This window comes from Idiotropiscis lumnitzeri, chromosome 17 (assembly GCF_059441095.1).
Source record: "Idiotropiscis lumnitzeri isolate Australia: NSW breed Sydney's pygmy pipehorse chromosome 17, RoL_Ilum_1.0, whole genome shotgun sequence".
NCBI classification, from domain to species: domain Eukaryota; kingdom Metazoa; phylum Chordata; class Actinopteri; order Syngnathiformes; family Syngnathidae; genus Idiotropiscis; species Idiotropiscis lumnitzeri.
Window position 1 is genome coordinate 15,278,645 of NC_142407.1, and position 27,919 is coordinate 15,306,563.

The window sequence follows — 27,919 nt, forward strand, 5'->3', positions numbered from 1 at the left end:
CTTCAAACTTCAAGGCTTCAAGTTGAGATTTACTGTCAAACTAAACATACAATATTGACAATGACTTAAAAGAAGCAAAATAAAACTCAATATTTGTCTTGCCATGTCAGAAAGGAAAAACGCCATAGACGGGCTAACGATTAGCATCGATAGTTGCAGCGTTTTGTGACTCTTGGTCTGATTTTTCCGACATTTATTGTGAACACACCAAGCCAGCATTCAAATACGAAAGCGTTATTATCTTTTGTAGCAGCAGTTTTGATTTTATTTGGGGTGCAGCTTTCCGAAAGTGGCCGTCGCTTGCGCAGGTGTTGCGAATGTTAATCGCCCACTAATATCGTGTGCCGCTTCATCATATTGAAGCCAACTAGCTGCTATTTTTTTTAAAGCCTGTCCTGTCATGTGACGCCAAGACCGACATCTTGTCCCCCCCCCCATGGGACTAATTACCTCGCCGTCTGTTTGTATGCCAAGCCACATCCCCCTGTCACGCTCGCGACACCGTTGCTACGCTCTGTGCATGTCGAGTTTGCTGCTTTCGCATCTCTTTGTATTGCCGTTCTTCCTCCGACTTGTTTGCGTCACGTGACGGGGACGGCATTAATCACGCTGGCCCACTTTTGCAGGAAGTGGCGCTTTTCCGCCAAGCGAAGATTGTGACATTTCAACACAAGTCGTTGTTTTGAAATGTCGCCCACTGCGCGACGCATGCGTGGGGGGGGGGCTGCGTATTAATCATTCATACTGCAAACGCTGATTCATCTGATCACGGTGACGTGGTTTGGGATACTCAGAATTGGTTACTGACATCGATTAATCGTCTTGAGAATTACCTTGGATAAAGTCGACCTGACAGATGTGACGGTGGAATCCGATGAATATTCCTGAAATCGGGATTCAGCTTTTGGCCGATTCATTTTTTTCAAGAAGCAACACGTGGATTGTGCTTCGTTAGCGCATGGCACTTTTGTCCATTTTCTTTCTTGTCGACGCAAGGCACAACAAGGCGTTGAACAAAGCTTCATTTCACTTTTACGACTTTGATAAGGTCTCGGGATGTCAGCTTGATCTTTATGGGCGCTCAGCTTAATGAAATCACTCCTCCTCTTCCTCATCTTCTTCCTCGACGGCCAGATTTACGACGGAGCCTCGCCAAACTTATCCGAGCTCCTGCAGCGAAAATTAATTCTTCTAAGACGCAAGGGTGGGCGGAAGGCAGGGCAGCTTAGTAGCAGTCACCGGACAATGAAAATAACGTTATTATTCATGTGACAATTGAATCCCCTTCAAATATAGATTTTTTATAGCGTTTTTATATGTATTTAAAGGCCCGCAATCTGTGCATAGAAATTAGAGCTGTGCTAATCGAAATTAATTTACGATTATGATACTCAACGATTACAAAATTGACAAAATCGTAAAAAAAAACGATTATTATAATTCCAAGATATTATTATTCGATCAAATCTATAAATAAAATAAAATATTGTTAAAATCACAAATTCTACGTCGAATAAAAAAAAAAAAGATTTTTTTCTGCAACCGTATTCTAGCACCAGTTTCTTATTTTGCACATATGTTACCCAAACGCAGCACATTTACCACAGCAATCGTCACCGCCTTCGCGGCAGCGTCGCCGGCTGTCACGCGCAAAACGAGCGATCTCTATTAGGCGGCTGGCCCACATCCAGACTCGCCACCTGTCTGGCATGAGCCGCTACAAACCTGACAGCTCATTAATTGCTGAATTAATTGTTTTGTCGCGACAACACTTACGAGGTGTTGTCGCGTAACTCCCAAGAAGGATGTTGTCAGAGAGTTCAAAGCCAAAATGGCATCAAAGACACGTTGATGAGTTGTATTTGAAAAAAAAAAAAAAGGAGTATTTTTGTTCTATTTTTAGTGGTTTGGAACAGATGCTGAATTTAAACGTCGCTTACTATGATTTACATACTGTCTCCGCTTTCACAGGATGTGTTCTTGAGAATAAAGTTCAGATTTTACGAGAATAACGTCAAATTAGAAGAACACGGTCGAACGTTTACCAGATAAAAGTCATCATTTTATGGGAATACATTTGAAAGAGCGGAAATCTGGATTGAATGAAGAAAAACGTTTTAAGACAATACAGATATGATTTTATGAGGAACTAAGTGGTAAATTTAATGAGAATACTGCAAATTTACGAAAATTCATCATTCAAGAGAAAAAAAGCACCAAAAAAAAAAAAGCAAGAAAACGGGCGATATTTTAACAGAAATCATTTTATGACGATAACGATGTGATTTTTCCTGAAATTTACAATGGCATGATTATTGCTGGAAAAAATCTTCATTTGGTCAAAATTGCAAGTTCATGAAAGTAAAGTTGTGATATCAAGAAATGGTAAAGTTATGAAAGAAATGTGGTTTAATGATGCTGACGACATGGTTTAAAAAAAATCAAGTAAAAATAAGAGTAGGAAGATATTTTTCAAACGTTAAATGTTTTCCGATTAAACAGTGCAATTATTTTATGGAAATCGAAAAAAAAAAAGAAGTCATCGCGCTCGGGATTTGGATTCCGAAATTGTGTAAACTTTTGTGGCGTTTGTAGTCGAGTTCGCTTTTATTGCTTTCGGCTTGCGTCGTTAAAGCAGCAAGCGAAACACGATCGCTTTACAGCGTGCGTAAAAATCTGCTATGTCGGAGTTAAAGACATTAAGGCCATCTGCTTTTTTTTGCCCTGCGCGCACACGTTAAAAAAAAAAAAAAAAAACACGCTCACACACACACATCATCAACACAAACAAACAAAACGGCAGCAGCAGGCGGGCTGATTACCTTGTTATCAAAGTGCCGCTTGTTTCCTGGCGGTAACGAGATCAATTAACCTGTTAGCAGCAGTCCAATAATTGCAAGGTGCACGCCGCTAGTTGCTTGTGCGACACCCTGACAAATCACGCCAGGCAGACTTGACTTTTTTAAATGTTGCCATTTCAACTTCATTGTCTGAAGATGAGAACTTTTCCCGATAAAATTTCTTAATCCTCTTTCAATAACGAATTTTGTTCTCGGAAAACGTTATTCTCTTAATTCTGTGTTCTTCCTTGCCAAACAAACTTTAGTCTTGAAAATGTATCTTGTAAATTCCCTTCAGCCTTGTAAACCGTAATGAAAAAAAAAAATGAAAATTGGATTAGACAAGCGCTCGCTATTGACCGCGCGTCCGACTTTCAAATTCAACTTCTGCACAAGCTCCGATTTTTACATTATTTTTCTTCCCTTTCAATGAACGATAAAAAGGCGCTTTAAAGAGAAGATATATCGTTCCAGTGGTCGAGAATAACTTCACAGTGGCGCCTCATATACAAGAATCTATTTATAAAAGCGTGTGATCCAAAGGGGCTGTTTTCAAATGCATGAAGATTAATTGGAAAAAAAAAAAAAAAAAAACCTGCAGGTGCCGCTTCCTTCACAATGAGATGCTTGAATAATGTATTATTGAACGGCTGGTAAATAATATCCAGATGGAGGCGGGCGGATTGCGATGAAAGCGGGTCAACAAAACTGGTCACACTTGGCAGACGAATTGTTTTGATGACTTCGAAACAATCGGCAATTCACTTGTTTTTTTGTTTTATTTGCTATTATTCATGGGCTGATTTGTCCTGAATTGCGGTCTACCGAATATGATTTCAACTCATTGCACGGTACCTGGCCGTTTTTAACGATTGTCGTTTTTAACGATTGTGGTCTTTAACGATTGTCGTTTTTAACGATGATTCCGCACGGCTCCCACAGCGTGTCGGAGGAGGCCGACACTTGTAAGACAATTCAGGAGCGTTAAAAGCTGTTTCTTTTCCACGTTAAATCGGTTAATAATGCATTTAAAAAAAAAAAAATTGATGAAAAAGGAAATTTTCTCTCTTTGGACATATGACGGCGTTCAAGCAGGTCTCGCTGTATAGCATCAAGTTGAGTTTAATTACAACAACGAGCAATCTCAACGCCACCAGTTTTCATTCGGTTTCACAATCACAACACGACACTTAGCGATGGCACGTTAGCCTTTTCGTTACACTTCGGCCCGACCGGCGACCATCGCAGCAAAGAGCCGCCATCTTAACGGCCCCATTAAGGCCCGACGAGACAACGCCATTTGGTATTCAAACACAAATGGAGCAATTTGCGCAATGGCGGCGCCGCAGGTGCGACCGCCGAGGATCCTCACGAGTCGGGGTGGGTGTCATCGGTTAAGGACGTCAGCTTTTCGGGGGGGCGGGGGGGGGAAGAGGGTAATGAAATTGCTACTTGCCGTCCTAAGCAGTGGCAGTTAGGATGCGGCGGGAATCAGATGGTGGCGAGGGTGCTCATTTTGACACGGCGGAATGAGCTGTCTCCCCGCTGAAAGAAACGATAATTCAGCTGTCATTCCCAGGAGGGTGGGGCGGCGTCGGATAAGGGGGCCAACCAATTTGTGCCGAGGCGGAAAAAGCACCAAGAGGTGAGAACCTTCAGCGACACTTTTGCCTACCGAATCGCCCCAAAAAACACAACCAGCAGTGCGTTACCAAACGTCGGCGAAAAACTCGCTCAAACGCCGTCATACTTGGGAAGTTTGATTGTTGCGCAACATTTGCAGCCGTCTATGTCTTGCCTTTTACGCTGTTTTATGATGTCAAAAAGGAAAAAAACAATTTTTCCTGGCCTTATTCAATAAATCCTCTTAAAGCGACTTGACTAATGACAAAAGTTGAGGTATCAAGCATTCGTTCTTCCTTCGATGAGACTTCGACGAGGACTGAAACGCTAAAAGGTTCCATTAGGACGTCCTAATGGCGCGAGGCAGCTGATTGAATGGCACTCCGCCGACGTTTATAGCCAGCTAGCGCAGCGTCTGATTGTCCGCTCATCGTCTTTGTGGCAGTCATTCACGCCGTCGTCTCGTAGCGGAAAAAAAACCCAATGAGATTCCCTTTGAAGCGTTGCACCCAAGCCCACCCCGTTGAGACGCAAAGGTGCGTTCCAAATTAACGCCATTGACCGATGAAACGTAAGGCGCGAAAAGTGCAAAGTCAAGATTTGAGCTGTTTGCTTTTAGGATCTCCCAGCTGTTGTTTTTTTTCGCCCCGATTGGCTCTTGATTTGTTTTTGTGGCGCGACGTCGTTAGCGGTAACGGTCGCCGCCGCCGCTCGTCGACGAGCCGTAAACTTCAGCGCTTGTGACGACAACGGAGGTGTTCACGTTTGTGTTCACTTCGGTTCACCATTAGCTCGCTGAACACAATTATGCAAACCTGAACGTGAACGCGAGGCCTGCCGTTAGCGCCTTAAGAAAAATGCGACGTTCAAGCCAAACTGGTCCTAATTATAAGAAAAAAAAGAAAATGCAACATTATGTGTAGCCTAACCCCAAAACCTGTTATTGGGCAACCTCATCGAGTTGTCATTTAGCAAACAATGCTAACATTATGCTAACCCGTTTGCGTGTCAACCATCATGCTAATGCTATGCTATCATCACCACTCTTGAAGCTAAAAATGCTAAAATGATGCCAAGCCCAAACCCTCCGCTCCATTTAGCGTCTTAATGGTTCATCCTCCTTCCTCGTCTCTCCTGTTTATGTTGCGAGCCATTAAATCACCCCGGTGAAAATGCGCACTTTTATTTTCCTGAACACCATAAAACGATGTCTGAGAAGCTTTAAGTCCTTAATTACCATGCGCCCCCTCATCCTTCTGTGGGCCTATTAGGCAAAAAGCGCTTGGAGAAATGTAATTACATTCATGTATCATTAATAGTCCATCTCACTGTTATTTGGCGAGAGTGGAGGGTGGCTGGGAGAGATGATGGTTCATGATCATTGCATAGCGTTGTAAATAGTTAATCGGCGCCCACGGGAGGTCCGCTGACATACGCGTCCAACGCACTTTTGTCTCCCATTAATTCCCTTTCAAGTCGAAGAAAAACTTAAAAAGAATTTTTTTTTTTTGTCTTTTGAAAGGAAAGCGCCTTGCCACTTCATAGCGCAAGCGATTACGTAAGATGCTAAACATGCTAACCCTAAAGCTCAACTCGTGTTGTCTCTTCGCTTTTCGACCAAAATGCGAATACATGAATCCCAACATGGCCCGTTGTTAGCGCCTAAACCAAAATGATGTGATTCTAATGTCAAAGTAAGGCCTGTGTTTATCTCGTCAACCCAAATTAATTGAACCCAAACACTCAATCTCCCGAAATGTCATGTCGCTAACGTAAGACTTTTTATCACTTTAACCAAAACTCTAATCTAACTTTAGCTCTTTCACCAAAGTTATGCTAACACTAACCACATAGTAAAGAACGTTCGCCTTAACAAAAATGAGCGCCATGTCCAATCCTTTCAATTATTTGAGCCATTTTTTCTTGAATATAATGCTTCCATTCATTCCGTCATTTTCAGCTTGCTGCCGATACTTTGTGATGACCACCGCTGTCAAACATTTGTTTAATGAGCGTAAATTGTACTCTGGAAGACATACATGCGTACACACACACACAAAACACACACTGGCGGTAATTCTACAAGGTGTCACGCTGCACCAACAATTCAGTCTGACAGCGTTTCAGCGGCATGAAAGAAAAGGTGGATTTTCATGCCAATTAGCGAGCTAATCGCATCACCGGCAGAATGTTAACAGCGAGAACATCACCCGCCGGTTTGCTTCCTGATGAATGCCAATATTTTGCTAGCGCCAGCCCTAGCGCTAATTCAAGATCTGTTAGCTTCTTAACCAAAATGCTGTTGTTGTGCTAACGCTGATGTAAAACTGCTTGGGCTAACGCTAACCCAAACCTCAACATATAACCTGTTAACGCCTTAAACCGGTCGGCAAAATAAGACCTGTTCTTTCTTTAGTTATGCTAACCGTAACGTTGCCATGAAAGCCATTTTTCACTGATGCTAGGTTCACACCTAATTCGTTTGCTAGCATTTCTAACCCAAAGACAAACTGCTAACCTTATACCGGGGTGGGCAAAAAACATTTTTTTTCAAGTTTGACGGGCCGGATGTGGCCCCCGGGCCGTAGTTTGCTCACTCCTGCCTTATACTAACCAAAACCTACACCGAGACCTTTCATTAGATCCTTAATTGAAACGTGAGCACGAATCCTTCCACGATTCAGCCCGAGGATGAGGAGCCAAAATGTTATCGATCTCCGAGCGGACGAACGTACTCGCATCGAACCCGCGGGTCGTCTCCCCGAGGCACCTTTGAGACTTGTGTGAGGTTTATGGCGGCTGTGCCAGGCGGGGGATTCACAGCCCAAGAGCCTTCCCGTTTCCCCAAGCAGCCGCTCAGAAGCTACTCGAGTCCGGCCGCGTTGTGGAGGATTATCTCGAGCGGAATTGGCTGCCTGCGTTCTCTTCTTCAGCGTCGAGCGCAGAGCTTAAAGAGGGACATTAAAGTGAAACTTTTGACCTTTCTTTTTTGAAGTACCGTCTAAAGCAGGGGTGGGCAAACTTTTTGATTGGCGGGCCACAATGGGTTCTAAAATTTGACAGAAGGGCCGGTCCAGGACCACATGTGGCCCCGGACCAGAGTTTGCCCACACCTAGTCTAACGAGTTTACTGCCGTTTGGAAAATTCCGCAAAATTTGCGCAATAAAAAAAAAAAAGACGATTTGCCAAAGTTGCCCAAATGAAAAGAACGCTACCTCCCAAATTGTTAATTAAAAAAATGAAGGTACCATTAATCCTCGAAAACTTGCATGAATTCATAAAATGACGGCAAATTCCTCAAAAGTAACGATATCAAAATAAGAATCAAAAATAAAGTTCTCCACATTAAAACAACATTCCCATTCATTCCTCCAAAATTGCACACGTTAAGAAAACATACTGCGCTGTATTTGTATTTTTTTTCTTTCTATGTTGATCCCTCAAATCAGGCGGCAGTGAAAGAAGGAAAACGTGCAGCAAAGTGGCCCTCGAGGACTGGCGTTTGCTCTAAAAGTCGGTTAAAATATGACAAGTTTAAATCCCCCCAAAAATCGAAGTTGTAGACGACAGCGGATCCCCCAAAAGGTTACCGATATTAAAATATGACCACCATAAATCCTTCCAAAAGTGCCCATATTAATAAAGGAAGACGACCATAAATCCTTCGGCATAAAATAAGACGACCGTAAATCTCCCAAATGTCGTACAGGTTGAAGTAAGTTGAGAGAAAATCCCTCCTTGTGCAGATTCTTGAAAATTCTTCCCCAAATTGCCCATTTTAAAATTAGACAACCCAACATCTCCACGATTTGATTATGCGGCAGAATTTTAGCCTCACTGTTGTTGTCTGCCGGTTTATTTTTGTCTTGGTATTCAGCGTGTCCCATCCGCAGCCTTGTGAACATTCCTCACGGTACCGAGTGGATGTTGACAGATGAGAAGCTGCGTTTTTGCGCATGGATTTCAGACGCAAGACACACACGCATGTTGAGCTGGACTGGAGCGAGGCCACGCTCGTGTCTTCGGGTGGCCCGCCGGCCAGTCGCCGCAGTTTAATAGACTGTCGCTTCCCCCGGGATGGAAATGGCGACCTTGGTTAGCCTCTCTTTCCCCTTGAGCAATTACATTGATTTGACGTTGAGGTCCAGCGCGTAACTATTTCAAAGCTGTAAATCATGCACCTTAAGTGTATTATGTAGGCGGCGGAAAATGTGGGTGGAGCACCCGGAGAAAACCCACGCAGGCAAATTTGTCATTTTGGATAAAAAATGATTGTCAATTAATGTTGAGGAAAATGTGTGCAGGAAAACAAGTATCTGATGTTCCCGCTAACATTTTATTGGAGTCATTGTTGACGAACCAAGCACGTCGGAGTCATGGACTAAATTGTCTTTGATGTTTCGGGAAACACGTCCGTTACGTCCGCTGATGACCAAATCGCCTTTGATGATTACAAAACGCAGACGGGAGGTTTTGGTGCAAGACTCACTCGACTCCACGCGTTTATTAAAAGACAAATTACTTTGTGCTTCGTCTTTGATGTTCCAGGAAAACACACATTGGACGCATTGATGACTCCAATGTGTCTTTGACGGTTCTGACTTGAACGCGAGATTCATCGCCACATGATATAAGTTTGCTTTCTCTCTGCGCCTCGCTCGCCCTCCGGTGGGACGGCCGTTCGCTTGATAAGGGATATTTATAGTCGGGCTGCGCGTCGCGTGGCGAGGCGGCGGCGAGGGAGTCGACGATTCCCTGATGATGTTGTTTTGGTAAATTGCGTCCAATCCCAAACAGCCGCACTCGGAACAATTGGAAATCTTGGGAAAGGAAAGGTTTATTTTAGATTTTACAGGTCAAGGGTAGCAGGGGGGGGGGGATACCTTGATTGGCGACTGATTGCTCGATGAGTCGCTTGATTCAAGGTGACGGATCATCAGCGAGGACGGTCCAGCCTCTAATCGGCCGTTAAAAAAAAAACGCCACGCTTTATTTATTCATTTCAACACACAATATGAGGTGCGGCGCCGTCTTGATTGCAGACGATCAACAGAGACGATAGAACGGGTCCAGTTTTTTTTTGTTTTTTTTCATAAAAATTTTCGAGACGTAAACTATAAGTCATTTCCATGTTTTCCGGCGTCCGGTCGGCGGTGATTAACATCTTCGTAGGAGTGATCATCGATTTCGGAGCAGCTCGTTTCCCTTATGTGGGATCGTTTAATGATCAATTTTTGCATATTTTTCAATAAGTGCGCTGAATATGGTTTGGCTTCGCCCGTGACTGAACCCAAGATTAACTGCCGTGCTGATCGTTAACCTTTACAAAAAAAAAATAAGAAATACGCATTATGGGCTCGCTGACGACTTGACTGGCCTCGCATGTTCGCCATTTAGTCTTTGATTGACATTGAAAAAATGTTCCACATATGTGTGCGTAAACATTGATTTGAGAACGCATCTTTGGCCTTTTGTGGGCGTCCACCATCTTAACTATCATTTTTTGCTTATTTGCAATAAAGCCACTCAATACGTCCGACTTCTCCCGAGATTTCCATCGTTGATCGATTTCATACATTGTGCGTTTTATACACAGCCGCTATCTGCTTGCTCTGCATTAAAAATGTTCGAATCACGTGGCCAGATAAAGCCCCCCCCCCTGAGTAGGGATGACTCCATTAGAATGCCGACCAAATCACCCAGCGGCGTCTTTTACAGCGCGTAAATGGCGCTACTTTACGGCGTAATTAAGTTCTAAAGGAAGCCGTGTGCAATCTCCAAGCCCTTTGGGAAGGTCCCGTTATTGGAGGGATGAAAGGCGACGCTTGGGAGGTAGGGCGGCGCCCTCGGGCAAGCGGCGGACAAGGACACTTTTTGATATTCCCCAGTCGCTCTTTTTGAATCACACGCAACGGCGAGAATCAAGCAAAGGCAATAACGTCTTTGACAATTGTGACTTCTTCTCACGCGGGCGTGCCCGAGACGATCCCAGCTGTCTTCAGGCGGTTGCGCACCCGCAAAGGGATTGAAGACGACATTTAGGTAATTTGACGACGATTGACGAAGTTGCTTACGCAAACGTGTCAACTGTTGACTGATGACCAATTTTTATGAAAATATACCGCTTTTTCGTGTTCTTAGCCAACTTGGTTTTCCTCGTCGTTTAAAGTAGTCAGTACTTCATTGGCTGTCAACGAAAATGTATTCAACCAGTTTGTTTTTAAATATCAATGACAAGTCAACAATTACCCCCCCAGCTGTGTTTCTAAAAATTAAATCATTGGCTTTAATAGTTGATGACAATATTTTCACCGATATTTCAAATGCTCCCGTAAATCGTCATGGAAATCGTCATGGAAATCGGAATTATCATAGCTATGCCGGTTTTGTTCCAATTCCGTGCGCACTTTTTTTTTTTCTCGTTCACAAGTTGAAGGGCTGACGTCATGCGCCGCGATGAAAGTAACAAACCGCCTCCACCTTTACGTGCCACTCGGCCCGCGTCGCCATCATTCAACGGCAAAGTTGCCGGGCCAGATTGCTGCTTTTTAGGGTGTATAAAAAGAAGATTGAGCGTGTCTCTCTTGGCAAAAAGAGAAATGAGCCCCCCCGTTGAGTTCTGCCGGGGGGAGGCGAAAAAAAAAAAAAGTCTGGAGGGCGACTACACGGGCTTTTATCACTTATTATACGGCTGAGCGCATCCTATATTGTTCGGGGACCGCTCGCATCCATCTATCTCCGGCGTGGTAGGCAGCTGTATGGATCAGAGACGCGTCACCGGGATAGGCTGCACCACTTCAAATGTTTAAGGCTACAGTGCAGTTGTTCTCTTGGTGCACTTTTTTTTTGTTTTTTTTTTGACACAACAGCACTTTGGCTTGCGTGTGAAAGTGCTCGGCAGGACACAAACATCACTCTCAATTCGCACAACAGAGCAAATCAAGGAGAAAGAGAGGCGCCACAAAGTTCTGGCAAACGGCGCGTTGACATGACTGACCGAATTTTTTGCTTGCCACAATTTATGGCGCACAATCATTTTTGTCCGCGGCAACCAAGACCCGAGGCCTCGCTGTCCCACAAAATCGGCACAAGGAGAGGTGGCAGGACAAGTCCAAAATAAGGAATTGGAGCTCATTTCTATTCCGTAATTGTTGCTAGACAAAATTTGTGCACGACAACGACTCCATAGCAACAGCAAAAGAGCGGCATACAAACATGCTACGCTAACGACAACGCTAAACGAGTGACACGAAACCACAAACATCTCTGTTAGCAGCGACCGCTAATGCTAATTCTTTGCCGTATCAAACAAAATGCAGCCCTTGACATTTTTTGTTTTAATAAGAACCAAAGCGGCGTCGTGATTAAGACGAGTCAAGCGTTTGCCGTCACTAATGATGTGGAGATAAGCCGTCATGTGGCGCGCAGTCACTTGATAACTCTCCGGAGGCCGTGTGGGCCCAACACGCGCCGACGGGCGAAACAAATGATGCCGTTGCCGGGCGGCTTGGAGGTGACGCGCATGTATTTGTGTGCCGTCGCGCGTGCGCTTGGATATGATCGATTGCGCCAAATTACACGTACGTTCACGTGAAGCGGTTCGGCGCGCTGATAACGTACGCATACGAAGCTGCCCGTCTGGAATCGGCACAATATTAATAAAGTTGTATGTTTTTAATCATACGTGATTTAATGAACTTGGGCGCACTCTTCTTTTCATCCATAATTGACTTCCATAATCACCGCATGGCCGTTAAATATGATTTGTGAGGTCGACCAACATACAGGAACAACACGTGAGTCTGGAGAAAAGCTTTTCATTTACGGTGGCTATAAAAAGTCACCAGTTCAAATGACACATTTTTGCGATATTAAAAAATAATATAGCATAAATAAATCTTGTCAACGATTGTGAACTATAACCTGCAAAACTCAACCGGGAAAAAATAAAAAATAGCATTGTGAAAAAGGCGGAGACTCAAGTTTGTGTGAGTCATCTCTTGTTTTATAATATAGTCGTAAACCACAAATGACATTTTAGAAATGAGGAAGTGTCCACCGGGAGGACCTTGAAATGGTAAACCACCTTAAAAAAAAAAAAAGATTGCATTTTTTTTTTCCTCTGATGAATTCCAACTCTTAAATGGGTTAATTTCTTAATCAAAAGGAACGCCGGGCTCAGCATTCCCGCTCGCAGTCGTGTCCATTAATCAATTTGAGGCCATTAACGATAACGCAATGGAGCCATTGAGCACCCGTTGCCATTGTGGTGCCGCTACTGCCGTTCCCTAATTAACGTCCCTATCTCCTGGCGGGCGTGTTCACACCGAGTTAAGGGCGAGCCAAGGCCACCGGAACTCCATAAAAATGCAAATCGCAGCCACGCAAAATCCCCCCGCAAAGCTGGACTCTGTTACTTATTATTTGTGTTGCTGTGTGAAGGTAAAAGCGTCCATTTTGGAACAAACTTTGTCCCGTAAAAAGGTCAGAAAGAAAGCCGGTTCGGGTTTGAAGCACTCGGTTGAAGGGCAACTCGGCGACGAGGAAACGGTACCGGCAATACGGTGGTAGAATTGAACCCCCGCAACTTTGGTCCGTTTTTGTGGAGCAGGTAACCATGGCGACTGTCCTGGGTGATGGACTCGTCATCGGCGACCTTTTTTTATTTTACTTCACGGGTAACGGAGCTAATGTTGGTGGACGGCTAACTGCCTACTTGCAAACTTTATGACGGCGGCGGATGTTGACCCGTCGGCACGTGGTCTAAATAAAAACGACGGTGCACTTTGGCTAACCCTGATTCTTCTTGAATGATTTATGACGCCGTGGGGGCACGGCGGTCGGCGCTTTTAGTGGGCCCCTGCGATGCTTCGCGTGGCCTCATCGTATCATCACCACCCAGACACCGTGGCACGTCACCAAGTGTTTTTCGTCGCTGTACAGTCGCATTTTTTTTAGGTAGACAATTACGTCTGGCAAGTAGAGACGTCCAAAATTTGCCTTCGGAAAACTGTCGACGATTTGTGTCACATGCCTTATATTTGAACTGCAATGCTAGGTGGCTACGTGTTAGCATCAATTATGCCAATAATTGCGTTGTTAAACTTTTAAGGTGCCAAAAAGTTTGCAGTAATTTATTACAACACATTTTTTTAAGAATGTCGACGTGAGACACAAAAGAAAGAGGGGAAAAAAACCCCACAATATTTCAATAAATATTTCTTTTTTAGATAAATAGAACTCAAAATAGCTCAAATGCTTTAAGAATAAATACATTCAAAAGTACATAAAAATACGGACTTAAATAATGATGCAGGGTTTGGCTAACCCGAACGGCAATATCATAAAATAGAAGCATGAGGAAGACATAATGATATTCACGAGGCAGCGTTCAAAATAACTTTGTAACAACCGTTGTTGAGTGTGTATCATCAAATGAAAACATCCTGCTGATACTACCCGTGGATTTAAACCGTTTACAAGTATAACGCTTTGCCCCCCCCAAAAAAAGATATAAAAATAAAAAAAATAAAAAAACAACCAAAAAGATTCAATTTGCGACCAAGCGGGCAAAAGTTGTTGTGCAGGGGTGTACGCAAATATTTATTTTCATCTAAGAAAGTAAGTCAATGGAATGTAAAATGCCGAGCAGTCCTGTTTAAGTCGAGACAAACTACGGCAGCAACAAGACGTTCACACGTAGCATCCATTAAGAGCATCAATATTACATAGACAGACACGATGTGTGTGCATAGGTGTGTGCGGGGGTGTGTGTGCGTGTGTGTGTGTGTGTGCGTGGGGGGGTGTGTGTGTGTTAAGTACAAACTCATTTTCTCCATAACGCTCCTTCATGAGATATTTACATTGTCCATCAATTATGGATTCTGATGTGATTGAAGCTGAGTGTTCCTGTCGTGGCCCCTGGCTGAACCCTCCTGGAATTTTGTTTTGAGTTTTTTTTTTTTTTGGGGGGGGGGGGGGGCTGTGGATTTTTAAGAGTTGTGTTTTGTGCAAAATGGCAGACATCAAGACAAAGTGGTCGGAGGTATGAGAGGAATTTAGATGACGCGGACATGGATTGTTATTTTGATTCCCTCACAGTAGATTATTTCGAGCAATTTGCTTTATGTGGATTATGCATGTTGGCGGTTGTAAGAAACTGGCGAGAGGAGTTTTGCTCGATACGTCACTTACTCCAACATTGACTTTTTTGGGATTATTTTGAGTCGCTCTGTTGGTTTCCGTTGCGCAAGATGATTTTGAATTGACATTTGAGCATGCAGTGCGAATCATCGCCACACTTTGTGGAACATATCCGAACCGTGCCCGCTATTGCTTCATGTCGCCACATGAACACGCACACGCGCACGCGCACGCACACATGCTGACCGCTCTGTGGTGGTCCCTCAGAAGCTTCCACCATCACTCTTCAAGTCTCGGAGACTCGCAACCCGCAGCGGTGACCTCTACTCTCCAACCTAACACTCGTGTTTTTGTTCTGTCCTTGAGCTTCAAATTTATCACCTTCAAGTCATTTAAAAAAAAAAAAAAAATTGATATGTTTGATTTAACATGAAGGGTTTTCTGAGCCCAAATGAAATGCATACTGTAAAAAAAAAATTGAATTGATAAAATATGACTGACTTTAATATTAAAACGATTAACAAGAGAATCTGAAATAATGTGTTACATTTTAACTTTATTTAATTAAATCTACCTCAACTGGAAAAAAAAATCTCCATCACGATGCTTTCTGTAAAGGTTCCCGTTTTTTTTTTTTTTTATCTTCCTTTCCCCCTCTAACCTGAGTTTTCTTGACCTCCTCGTCTGGCCTCTCCTCGCTGCCCTATTTCTGCTCAACATGGTCCATCTTCTCTCCTCCTTCACTGGCACGCGCGCACGCACACAAAAGGAAGCTATTGAATAAATGAAGGCTGCATGTAAAACAGAAGGCGAGCCATCTCAAGTGAGCCGCTGGGATGTTGACAGGTGGAAGCTGGCGTTCCCTAAAGTGTGTGTGTGTGTGTGTTTGCAATTGTGTGCGCGCGTGCATGCGCGCATATGAGAAAGATGACGACACAAATCCGAAAAGAGCAAAAAAAAAAAAAGCCCCAAAAAGTGTACGTGTCTGTTTTGCGCGCTAAGTGGGAGGCGGCGACTCATTTAACGACGAGCGCTGTCACTTGAATGGAAGGCGAGCGGCGGCGCTACTGAATTATTCACGCAGTCTAATTCTGGCCTGTTTTCTGTCTCAGCCACGGCGTATTGATGCCGTCAGGTGTGGAACGACGGGGAGGGTCACCGATGGGATGAATCACTTCCTGTGTGAGCGGAATGTTTTATTTTTAGACATTTCTGCTTCAAAGGAAAAGGTGGAAATGTGAGGCCATATGCTTATTTGTTTGTTTGGTTTTTTATTCTTAACCGTCAAACTCATGCAAAAAACATTTTTTTTCTTCCTGCCCACAGTCTCCTCTTGGATAAAATCTAAAATTAAAAAATTATAGCTGTGAAATGTTACGTTAATCGTTTTTTTTTTTTCTGAATTGCACTGGATGCTGCAGTACGCCACAGTCTCCACTTCCTTCCTTGATGCCCGCATTCTCCTCTTGGAAAAAAATCCGTCGCCTCACCACAGAGCCGAATGACACGACTTAATCGTCAAGTATTCCCTTCCGTCTTTACATTGTGACTCGTCGGGACACGTTTGGCATACGTGGAAATCTCATGAGTAGCTTTTCAGGATTGGCACTTGAGTTGTGTTCAGGAGGTGTCCTGATTGGCCAAGTTGTCACATGACCCCCCCCCCACTCACATTTCACAGTCTAATCACATTAGCATGTAATTAAAGTGCATCCTCAATGAGGTTTGCAGCACATTCCTCTTTAAGCAAGCAACATTCTCAGCAAGACAGCTTTATTTTGATAGCTTCCACCCCCGCCTTTCACTTTTTTTTTTCTACATTTGGTTGAAAAAGAACAAAGATTTTTCTTTTTTTAATTTTTTTTTTTTAAACCCAAACGCTGAGTGAACTTTGCCTGAACTTCTTCTCCCGTGCTCATCACCGAACTTGGGAAGACTTCCTGCTGGAATCGTGAGGACTAACGAAGCCCCGCAGATTGTCCAAACAAACATCGTGTGTTGCTTTACATCAATTACGGCGAGACAAATGTCTCTCCGAGTGCAGTTTGGTGGCAATGGGAGCTTTATTTGCACTCAAAATGATGTCGTTGAGTCAATAATAGGACGTCTTGTGTGTGTTAGCGCTACAGTAAAGTCCCCCAACGAAATCCGGATTGGACTCCAGTGCGCCGTTTCCTTTTTGTGATGTTTGTTTTTCTGTGTAATCATTTGTCTTATTTTCTAATATTTTGGGGGATATTTTTATTTTTGGGGGGCTTTGACATAATTTTCCCTCCTGTTTTTTTGTTTTCTAATATTTTGTCTTGGTCACAGCATTCTTGCATTGTGCCATTTTACTTCTCTCTTTCAAATGTTGAATTTCAACATTATTTTACATGTTTGTTTTTTTTTAATAGTTTTGTAGTTTTATAGTACGACCATTTTGACCTTTTTTTTGTGTTTTTTTTGGGGGGGGGATTTATCTTTTCCCATAACACTTTTATTTGCACCGGGTGTTTTTTTTATCGAATGATTGTGTATTTTATCTGTTTTAGTCGTTTTATTAGTTCTATTTTTCTTCCATTTTTTCACACATTTTTGTTTTTAATCAATATTGTTTTTTCCCCTTCTTTATAATCTACAATATTTTGTGTCTTTGCCTTTTTACGTTATATATTCTAATGGTCGACTAAGTGCTTTTGATACACTGGCTCCCTCTAGTGGTACATGAAAGAATCATTTTCTGAGTGCAGTTCAGTTGTATTTAGCTTTTTAAGTTCTATACATTTGCATTAAAACTTCAGAAAGTGTTTGTCTGTAAACATAAATTGTGCTAAAGCTTTATTTTAAACTTTTATGTTCGATTCATTTTAATTGAATCATTTAACAACAGATTTAATTTGCTATTTCTAAGTTAAGTATAAATATACGAGTTTCCTTTGCTTCGGAACATAAGCTTTCGCTTTTCTCCCAGAATATATTTTCTATAAGAAAATTGAAAGAGGACGTCTTCTGTATGTTTGTGCAATCTTCCCACGCTCGGCGGGACGTGTCGACTCCTCATCACGTTATTGGAGAATCGAAGCAACGTTCTTAGCATTTTATGTCAGGAGCTTTCCAGTCCTTGAGTTTATTATTTTTTTTTGTTGTTGTTTCAGGAGGCGGCTAAACTGTATAAATATGTACCGAGTGTGTGTTAGTGTGAGACACGGCAAACAAGCTAATAAGTCACTTGTTTATCTGCTGCCCTTTCAAACGGCACTGACATCCGGCTAATGCTGCCTTGCTAATCGCGTATGAAAGTGCTTTTGTCTCCATAATGTCAAGCCAAAGAGGACCCCGCAGACACTTTAGTAGCGATTGTAATATTTCATCTATATCTCGGGCACAATCCGGCATGAAAAGCTGCTTGGTCGTCAAGCCCGCGTAAGATGGAGCGGAGTGAAGCCTCTCCTGGCGCGGATGCTAATGCCGCCTTTGGGACGTGTTGTGATTTGTAATCAGAGCCTTGTTCGTCTGGGATTTTCTTTTCTTTTTTTTGTTCATTGTCATTTGTGATGTAAATCGAGAACATGATGTATTTTTTCCTCATTCATTTGATTCGTCCAAGGGGATTAGATGAACAGAAGTCAACTAACAGCTTACGTTAGACGTTTCTGCGCAAAATCCACAGCTACCCAGCGACTAGATTTGAAAATAACGCAGCATTTTTGTAGAAGTCTCGTGGTTGTGGGGGTTCACGAGCAGTTAAATCTCACTCGTGCGAGGAGGCTTTCGCGGACCTTGTAAGCAGACGTGACCTCCTTATTTAGGGGGAGGTGTTCAGGTTAGTCGCAGATTGGAGTCTCTTTGGCGCCGATCGATAGACAAGCGCACCGGGAAGGATTAGTGGGTCCGCGCGCAACGCCACAGAGACTCGATCTATTTTGAATGAGGAGAAAATTAAATGGACTCCCGAGGTTTAGCGACTACGCATCAGATCGACTCGAGTTACTGGGTGTTAGCATCGCAACAGTTAGCATTTTAGCACTTCTCACGAAACGTTTTCTAATCACGTTGCTATCTTGTCATATGCTAGCAAAGCAACATTTAACATACAGCAGGTCAAGATGTTAACTCGTGGAGATTGTGTCTTAGCACTTTGTCTACTCACATTTCTAGCTTAGCATAAGTTAGCCTAGCAACTATTTGTGAAATTAACATTATCATCCCTTCTCAGATCAAATAGTACCCGACTACAAGATGATCATGATATGAAATCCTGACTGTGATTTTTGTTATTTATTTATTTTTTTTAACTCAGATTAGCAACTTGCTATAACTTAGCATGTCAACTCTTAGCTTTTCTCTCGAGAACGGTATCAATTCAGATTTACCCGACCAGTGTGTAGCATGATTTAAAATCCTGACTTTGCACTTTTTTTGGTCCAGGTTGCTTGCTTGCTACATTTTAGCATAGCAACTGCTAGTATGTTAGCATTTTAGCCTTTCTCCAAAGACCATTTCTTACAGTGCTTGTTGTTACCTTGCCATGTCTTGCAACGTTTAGCATTTTATTATTTGATCAATTCTAAGATTCACCTCCTACATCCTTCCCCGCTGTCTGCCCCCTTGATAATTTGCAACATAAATTGCAACGTTTTTTGGGAGTTTGTTGGGTCATGGTGAGTACGGCAGGTTCGGCTCTCATTTTAGAAAATCCCTCGTTTCCCCAGCAAAGAAAAAAAAAGGATAAATGTCACCCGTGAAGACGCAGCAGATGGCGTGCACCGACAAAAACAAGACTATTTGTATTCAGCGTGGATTACCAGCTGTATGAATGTTGCATTAAACGTATGGAAATGAAAGCAAAAAGCAGTCGCAGGAGCACTTAATGCCGTAGCCTAAATATGTTCCGCCGCATGTTTTACCTTCTCATTAAGTCGGGAAAAGTGAATCGTTACCTCATAATGCAGGTGAAATGAACTCATTTGCCTTTCTATGAATACACGGCATTCGTTTGCTTTTTAGCGCACTTTGCTTGTTGGTCCTGCAGAGGTTTTTTTTTCTCTCCTCAATTGTTGCGCTTTTGTTTAGTCACCAATCAGGCATCACCTCAAAAAAAAAAAAAAAAAAAAAAGAATTATTTCAAGATCCAATCAAAAAAAAAAACAAATTTTGGAATACATTTTGGGTAAATTTAATGTTAAATGTGTTTTTTGTAATTCCATATTTTTTTATCAGTGATTTTCCGCTGTCGGTGTACATTGAGGCCGTAATTAAAATGTCATTTAAAATCAATTTCACATTTTTCTCCTTTATCGTGTCATCGCAATCATATTATTTTCCACAATTGTGCTTTTTTTCAATATTTTCGCCATCCTCATTTTTGTTACCGCAAGGAGTAGCGCGCGCCTTCTTATCTGTCACGTCTCAGCATGCAAGTTTTTGTTGTCGCGTTGCATTGATATTCCATCGCAGCAAGCCCGTCGTGTCACAAGCGCTTTGTCGCGTATGAGGCGCCCATCGACGGCTTGTCCCCTGTGAATTCAATTATCGGCGGGCCGCTTCTGCTCGCTAATCGAATAACGTGCTGCGTCAGCACATTTCCACTCGATGACAAAAGCTGAGTCAAAATGTCACTTGGGCACCCCCCCCCCCGAGGCTTCGCAGGATGAGCGCCAGGTTTTAGGAAGCTCGCGAGTGTCCCTCGCCCCCCGCGGCGGCGGGGGGGGGCGCGAGCGTACCAAAAAAAAACAACAAACGGTGCTGCTGATTAAATAGAAAAATGGAGTGGGACGGCGCTAAAAGGATTTAAAGAGCTGGAGACTCCTCTTGCCCCGGGTTCAAGTCAATCCAGGCCTGTGAGAGGCTGAGCACGGCGGCGGCGCTTTGAGGGTTTCGCCGCTACAGTCAAGTGACGGGTGCACTTGAAAGCCTCGTACCCAAACGCGTCAATAACATTAAAATGCATGCATTTTGACCATCAATTTAATTTAAGACTTTTTTCGTACAAACGAGTCTTTGGTCACTAAAAGATGACATCACTTGTCCTGGTTCCAACTTGACAAATTGTCCGTTTTCCCACATTACTAGTTCAAAAGTCTAAACAAGGCTGTTCCGCCGCCGTTAGCGCTCGCGTCTCCAGTCAAAGTGAAAATCGGCGGCGCTCGTCGGTCATCACGCCGACATCCTCTTAAAAGCTAATAAACATGTCGGCTTGTCAAAATGTCAGACAGATAAGACGAGCAAACAAACACGCCTCCATTGTGCCAGAAATGGATCATTACGCTCCTCCAATTGAAGCCCCCCCGCGGGGAGTTGTCTTACGCGGCAAAGAAAAGACAACAACAACACGGCAGTCTCCACTCGAACCCGCTTAGACGGGAAGGATTTTTGCATTTTAGCCTGCAGAGAGAGAGCGCGCAAATGTCAAACATCTTGTGCATTGTTAGCAACTTTTGTGCAACGTGGTTGGAAGTGGCGGGGGGCGGGGGGGGGCATGCTTGTAGAAAGAAAGCCAGCCAGCGGTGGGCCACTAAGCGTTTTAATCTCTCACGCCCCGAGACCGCGAACCGTCTTGTAATCGACCTTGGCACCAACGCATAGGTCAGCGAGGGGTGGGGGGAGGGGGGGGGGGGCGGGGCTAGTTTGCGCTTCCCACACGTGCTTCAGAGAGCGAGACGCGACGGGCAATTAGTACGACCAGATAAGGAGGCAAGTGAACGCCTCTCGCGGGCAGATACGATATGGAATAAATACGTGATTATGATAAAAGGGCAAGTGCGGCCGCTTTTTTGTTTTTGTTATTTCCCGTGGGAAACAATGGAACTACACATAACCAGTTTGGTTTATTTAATATACAAAGAATGGTTGCGGAATGAAGGTAGAGTTTCAAGTCAGGCTAAGACAGCGCTTCTCAAATTGTGGGGTGGTGAGATGCTGAAGTGTGACCCTGGGGAACGTACTTTTTTTCCCGCCGTATTACAATAACGTGTAATTGCACATCCACTCCACTAGTTGGCAGTGAAGAGTTAGTGCAAAATGGAAATTTCAGAACGTGTAACGTCGTCAAGCCTTGACTTGGGTCGTTAATTAGGATTTTTGGAGTCAGAGTTCGACTTGCATGGCTGGAAAACAAGTTGGGTTCTTGAAACCTCCGTCCTGCTTTCCGTTCCAGCTGCCTCCGACCCGGACAACGGTCCATGTCGGAGGACTTACTGCGGCCGCGGCCGCCAGTGCGTGCTGATGGCGACGACCGGACGTGCCGAGTGCGTGTGCCAGGAGAAATGCCGCGCATCCTTTGTGCCGGTGTGCGGTTCGGACGGACGCTTCTACGAGAACCACTGCGAGGTTTACCGGACCGCCTGCGTGGAGAGGAGACGCATCTACGTGGTGCACAGCAAGGACTGCTTCTTCAAAGGTAAACGCCGGACCAGCAACGCCGTTATTAGTGTGGATTTGAAATCCACTCCAACAAAAAAAATTATGAAATAAAATCGTTTTTAGCTCAAATTATTTCCGTAAGATGGTTTGGTGTCCAGCAATCTGCCGTCATTTTTCATCCAAAAGCGTTTTCTCATGCTTTTAACGGAGAAGCAAGCGCTTTTTGAGTCAAAGGCAAGACATTGATCATCTGTTGAGTTCTTTTTAATTACCGGCGTTGCAAAAAATAGAGCAGGCTGCGTCACCAACTGTAATTTTATTTTTAATTAAAAGAAATGATTACGAGTTATTAAAGCTTGTTTTGATGCAGACGCCAAGAGCTTTCCGAAAGCTCTCTTGAGGGGGATGGACACAAAATGAAGTCTGCGTACTTGAAGGCTTTTTTGACTTCAATTTAATCCAGAAACATTTCCACGGGAACAAAACAATTGTTTCTTTGAGGCACTTGTCGGGCGCGCCGCCTGCTGCCGCCGCTATCGCCGTGGCAACCGGGCCGTGTGTAGTGGATACTCATTTAATGGAGATGAAAGAATCAAATTGTTTTTGCAGGCAGGAGCTCCATGCCGGTGCTCAGGGTTGAGTTTGTCGTCTGGGAAACGATAGCCTGACAAGTACCGTCAATGGCACTTAAATGCGACGACGACAGTTGAAGGCTATGTATACAAGACTTTTTATTCTCACAAACCCCGCATGACAAAAAAATATCGAATGCTACGTGGATTCAGACTTTAATGTACTGTACAGACAAACACAGAGAAGCTCAGCCTCTGGCTCGCACATGTCGTGATTAGCTCTCTCTCTCTCTCTCTCTCCCCCCTTCCTCTCTCTCACTCTCTCTCTACACCTCTCTCTCCCCCCCCCCATCCCAGAGGCTGAGCTGCACTGTTTGCTTCCAAATATTAAGCACCCGGCTAAATCAACATCATTACTCCTATTTAGTTTCACAGCAACAAAAGTACATCACTTCAAAGTCCACTTCATCCCGACTCAAGGTTACGCCGCTCCCAGATATCCCTGTCCCTGTCTAACATCTGTTAGCGGCGAGTCTTTAAATCTCCTTTTCCAGGTCAGATTAAAATATATTCCCGAATCCCCTCAAGGTGCGAAATGTGTAAATAGAGAAGCTCGGGCTTTCGGGCGTCATTCACATGCGCGCTCACACACACGATCGTGGCGGCGGTTTTAATCGCCCCGTTAAGCCGAAAGGGATTCCTGGCTCACGCTGGCGCGCATAGCTAATCCACATTAGCCACGTTTGCTCGCCACATTAGGCCACCAAAGCCAGACGATGGAGAAGGAGAGCGGCGGGAGATAGAAGGAAAAAAAAAAAGGTCTCGGTGATTAAGACCGTCGACGCAGGAATAACAGCAGGAAGGCGAAACAAGTTGACGAGACGTGACTGGTGGTGGTTTGCCAAATATTTCCAAAACAAGCTAATTGACTTACACGGTCACTTGTTTGCCAGTGAATGTGTCTGAATGACAAACAACAGGGGAGCTTCGGGGTTGGTTGTCATGGTTACAATGGGAGGAAAGGAGAATTTTTATTATTTTTTTTTCACCAGCTCAGAGGTGTCCCAATAAAATATGTGCTTTGGTCATTATATAGATTAGCATTAGCATGCTAACAACACAGCGCAGCTCTGTTTCGATTTTTATCTTTCTTGACTTTTATCTTTCTCGGAAGAACGAAGTCGCCCCCACTTATTGACAGTAAATAAAGCTTCCATCTCCCCCAAAAACACCGTCGGACTCTTTTAAGTGCCCCCTGCCCCGTGCGTAGCCTTTGGGCTGTGAACATGCGATTCAGCTCTCCAATGTTGCTAAAACGCTAAACGCTGTGGCGTGAAAGCCAATTTGGCTTCACACCAGGCCGCGCTCCAAAAAGTGGCAGTGACAAATTTGACTGCTTTCATCGGGATTGTTGTGACCAGTTGAAAGGCTTGCAAAGAAGTGGCGAATATTTCCTAAGCTGGCAGGAACTCCGTTGGCTGAAGGGGAGATTTTTGTTTCTTGCTATTTATGTCCTTTAAAAAAAAAAAAAATCACAGAAATTGGAATTACAACGGACCTACGACTGGAAATCCTCATCGCGCTAATTTGATCGTGCCACTCGTGACCCTGCCGTTGATTAAAAAGGGTCCAAAAAGCATCAGTAGCGGCTGATTAATCATCTCTGTCCTCCCTGATTGAATGCAGATCAGAGAGTCGTGTGTTTGCGCCGGGGGGGGGGGGGGGGGGGGGCAGGTCGCCCTCAGCAGCGGGAGACTTTTCTGATGCATCCTCCAGCTTATAGCACTTCATTAGAGGAGAGTGTGCCACCCGCTCATACTTGAGCGCCTCGCTGTTTACTCGGGGATCAAATTGACGCTTTTGTTGGAAGCCATCATGTAGATTTTGTATTGCTTAATTTCCCCAAGGTGGTGAGAGCTGGAAGTTAGGTTGGATTGATTTTTGTACCGTTCATACCAAAGAATGAAAAAAAAAAAAACAGGCAGACTTTTTGGTCTGATTTAATCAAGAAGTTGCCAAGTCAGCGTCCTAACTAACCTGAGCAAAGGTGAACGAAAACCAAAAGAAATCGAGTAAATTGCAAAGGTATTGCGTTCAAATTTATGACTTCTTTCCGATTGGTTTTGACTTCATGCTTGTTTCTCGGCAGTTTGCTGCAATTGCGTCGGTCACAAAATGTTTTTTTTTTTTTTTTTTGGCGCCATTTAGAAAATGAGTTTGAGTGCGTCCTGTAACTGTTCGACGGGGGAACAAATGACTTGATGCTTGTTTGGAGTGGACGACTTGCGGGAATTCTCCTCGGCTTTTAGCTGTCCATTACCCGTTGACGTTGGCTGCTGCACTTTACTCGCGATTCTTTATCATTGGTGCCTCGTGCGGTGACAGGACCGCTGACTGCACGAGCCGTCGACGTGTGGCCCGTTTTTGCAGAGGACAACACGAACCTGCCGGTCGGTGTCGTCGCCGGTCCACACGCGGATGCTTTTAAAATGTTGCGCGTCGTCCCCGTCAAAATGGAGTTAAAAGTTACCAAGGTCGTGTGGTCGGAAAGTTAAAAAGTTCCCGTCGGGTGGCCGAGGGCTCGCTTCGGTCCGGGGAACCGAGTGTGACACGTCCGACCCGCTGCAAGGCCTCCCCTGACAGCCGGCTTATTAACGAGCCGACCGGCCGGCCGGCTTTCTCTCATTTAGTCGCTCTCCTCCCCGCTAATTCATTACGGCGGACACGTTTGCCGTGGCAAATGGATGTCCTGTCCCAGATAAAGATGTCCAGCCGTTTGTACGCGCAGTCCCTCGCCGCCTCCCCCCCACCAACACAAGAACCTTCTCGAGGTTGCCGCAAAACGTTGCCCATAATAGAAAACAACACTTAATGTTCATCACTTATTCATTGTGTGCGCCGCTGTAACAACTGCAAACAACCTTGTGAAAAATAGACATCCATAATTTATGATGTGCCGTATGCGCCGCAGATTTGCCCGGCGTGTGAGAGAAATGTGGAATGTAAAGCGAGCTGGAACCGTAATTATTTTGATCATATGACATGCCGGACCGCCACATGTCGCTCGCTGTTACAGCTTTAGTCCAAAATGGATCAAAATGATTCTTTTCAGAGTTATTCTTCAGAAAATACACTATTGACAAAATAAGTTGTTTTTTTTTTTTTTTAACAAATTAAACTAAAATAAAAAAACTAACTAACAAACTAATTTTCTATCTAACACATTTTCCGGACTATAAACTGTTACTTTTTTTTTTTTTAACTTTTTTTTTTTTTTTTACAAAAAATAAATAAATAAAATCCCATACTGACAATTGACTAAAACAATTTTTGAAATATTTTTCACTTTTTTTTTTTACGACACACTTGGAATGTGGCACGATGTCAATTAGATTAAGCAGATACATTTGTATGTGGGTTATGCAAACAGATTCCTCGCTCGGCTTGTAGCTTAAGTCGATGGATATGCAGCTTGTTTGAGACGGTATGTTGGATCGATATGGTGATAGCTTCTCGCCACACACATTCATGCGATTGCCCTTTAAAGGGATCAATACGAGACTGCAAGATGAATAGTATCTGTTTATAGACCGCACACAATTTCTCATGAACATTATTTGTACCGAGCACCTATCCCGTACGACTTGCTGTTGCCGTCCAAGAAAAAGGCGACCAAGAAAAATCCAATTTTCAGTTTTTTTATGATGTGATCCCAAAATTAAATAAATCGCAGTGGGACCTTGGTTTTTCGGTATTTAATTCATCTTTGTGGGTCTCATCACCGATGTATCATTAGAATCACTGTCTCTTTGTTCCCTCGCTGGCTGTAATAAAAAAATAAATAAAACAACAGACGATGGGGGAAGAATTAAACTTGGCAGCAGTGCAGTGGATGTCCCACTGTTAACACACATTTGTGCCGTATGTTATTAATTAGAGTCATTATGTTGTCATTTTTTCACAGTTCGTTTATTTCACATTTCACGTCTTTTTTTTTTAAAGGTTTGGAGCCACACTCATGCGCATCCTAAAGTAGCTTTTAGTGCTTGTTAGCAAACCTCCTCATTAGCGCTCTTCTAATTGTGATTTATTGAAGGGGCGCTTTTTAGCACTCGGTCACATCTGCGGCGGCGCAAACAGGTGGTGGCGTATGATTTTTGGAGCCATTATGACGGCTCCAAACGCCAAAAAAAAACAAAACAAGAAAAACAAAGCTGCTGGCAGCCGAGCGAGGAATTGGAAAGTGATGAATGATTTCATCTGGCTCTGACGCTTTTGTTTGCTGATGTTGGTTGTATCAGTTTAATAGCAGCATGAAGGCAAAATGCATAATTTGGCTGCCAGTTTTTCTTTTTGTCAAGGCCGGAATGCGATAACTGTACATGAGAATTGAGGCATCCAAATAAAATGACAAAAGTAAAGCCAAATTAAAAATCCTATTCAGGCAATATTTTTTTATACAATCCTACGAACAAATTAATGTTACAGCCATGTTTTAAATGGGCTAAATTAATCCCCCCCCACCTCCAAATTCTTGACACCCTTTCTAGCTGTGTTGTTGTCGATATTTAAAAAAAAAAAAAAAAATGGACTAATATTACAGCAGTTCACTTACAGCGCTGTAGTTGTGAAACTCTTCTTTGCTTGTGTCTGCATATCATGGCATTTCCATTCACCACCACCAGCAGCACAGCCACAAAACAAATGAATCTCGTTTCTCAAAATGCCTTTTGAGATTCATCGCAGCCTACAAGCATTCTTTTCTAGTTAAAACACGGCCAGAAATGACTCAAAATGGCCTTTTTATTCCTTTTTCTGCACTCACATTAATTGAATTTGGGCATTTAATTGAGTCCCGTACAGTTTGTCATCCGCCCGGGCTCGTTTGTCATGCGGCGCGATGACTGGCGCTCCTCTCGCTCGTCGGGCCTGCGGGGGAAGCTTTGCTTGAACATCGGGGCGGCCGTGTAATGGGAGCTGTCAGATGTATAAATATACGAGCGCTCTTCCGCCTGCCGAGACGTCAGACCAAAGGGCGTACGGCTCGCCTCGATTGGCACCTCGCTAACTCGCCAGCGGACTGACTGATCGGCCGGACGGACGCCCTGCCACTCATTTCGCATCTCAGGTAGATTGAGACATTAAATACAGCGGCAACGGGACTTCTTGCGTTTTAAAAGATAGATAGTCGGAGTCTAACCGTCATAAAGTAGTTATGACGCCATTCTGTTGAGAAATGGCAATCAATGTTACAACCTGATTGCAAAATGATTTTCTTTCATGTTTTTCCTCAAAAATCTACACAAAAGACCACATTCCTATCAAAGTTATTTATATATATTTTTTTAATTATTCAAGATGTAGTCATTAGAAAGTCAAATATTACTGGTGCAACC

The 27,919-nt window shown here is 43.7% G+C and overlaps 1 protein-coding gene and 1 long non-coding RNA gene across 2 annotated transcripts in view; one reads left to right on the forward strand and one right to left on the reverse strand.

The window, feature by feature from the left end:
• The window catches only part of LOC148320527 (uncharacterized), a 99,042-nt gene that overhangs the window by 14,900 nt on the left and 56,223 nt on the right, over positions 1-27,919 (reverse strand). The gene's annotated exons all lie outside the window — the stretch shown is intronic.
• The window catches only part of fstl4 (follistatin-like 4), a 70,994-nt gene that overhangs the window by 11,373 nt on the left and 31,702 nt on the right, over positions 1-27,919 (forward strand). The window contains exon 4 of the mRNA XM_088279979.1: positions 21,746-21,988. Within this exon, the coding sequence (XP_088136105.1) occupies positions 21,746-21,988 (243 nt within the window). The remainder of the gene's footprint in view (positions 1-21,745; positions 21,989-27,919) is intronic.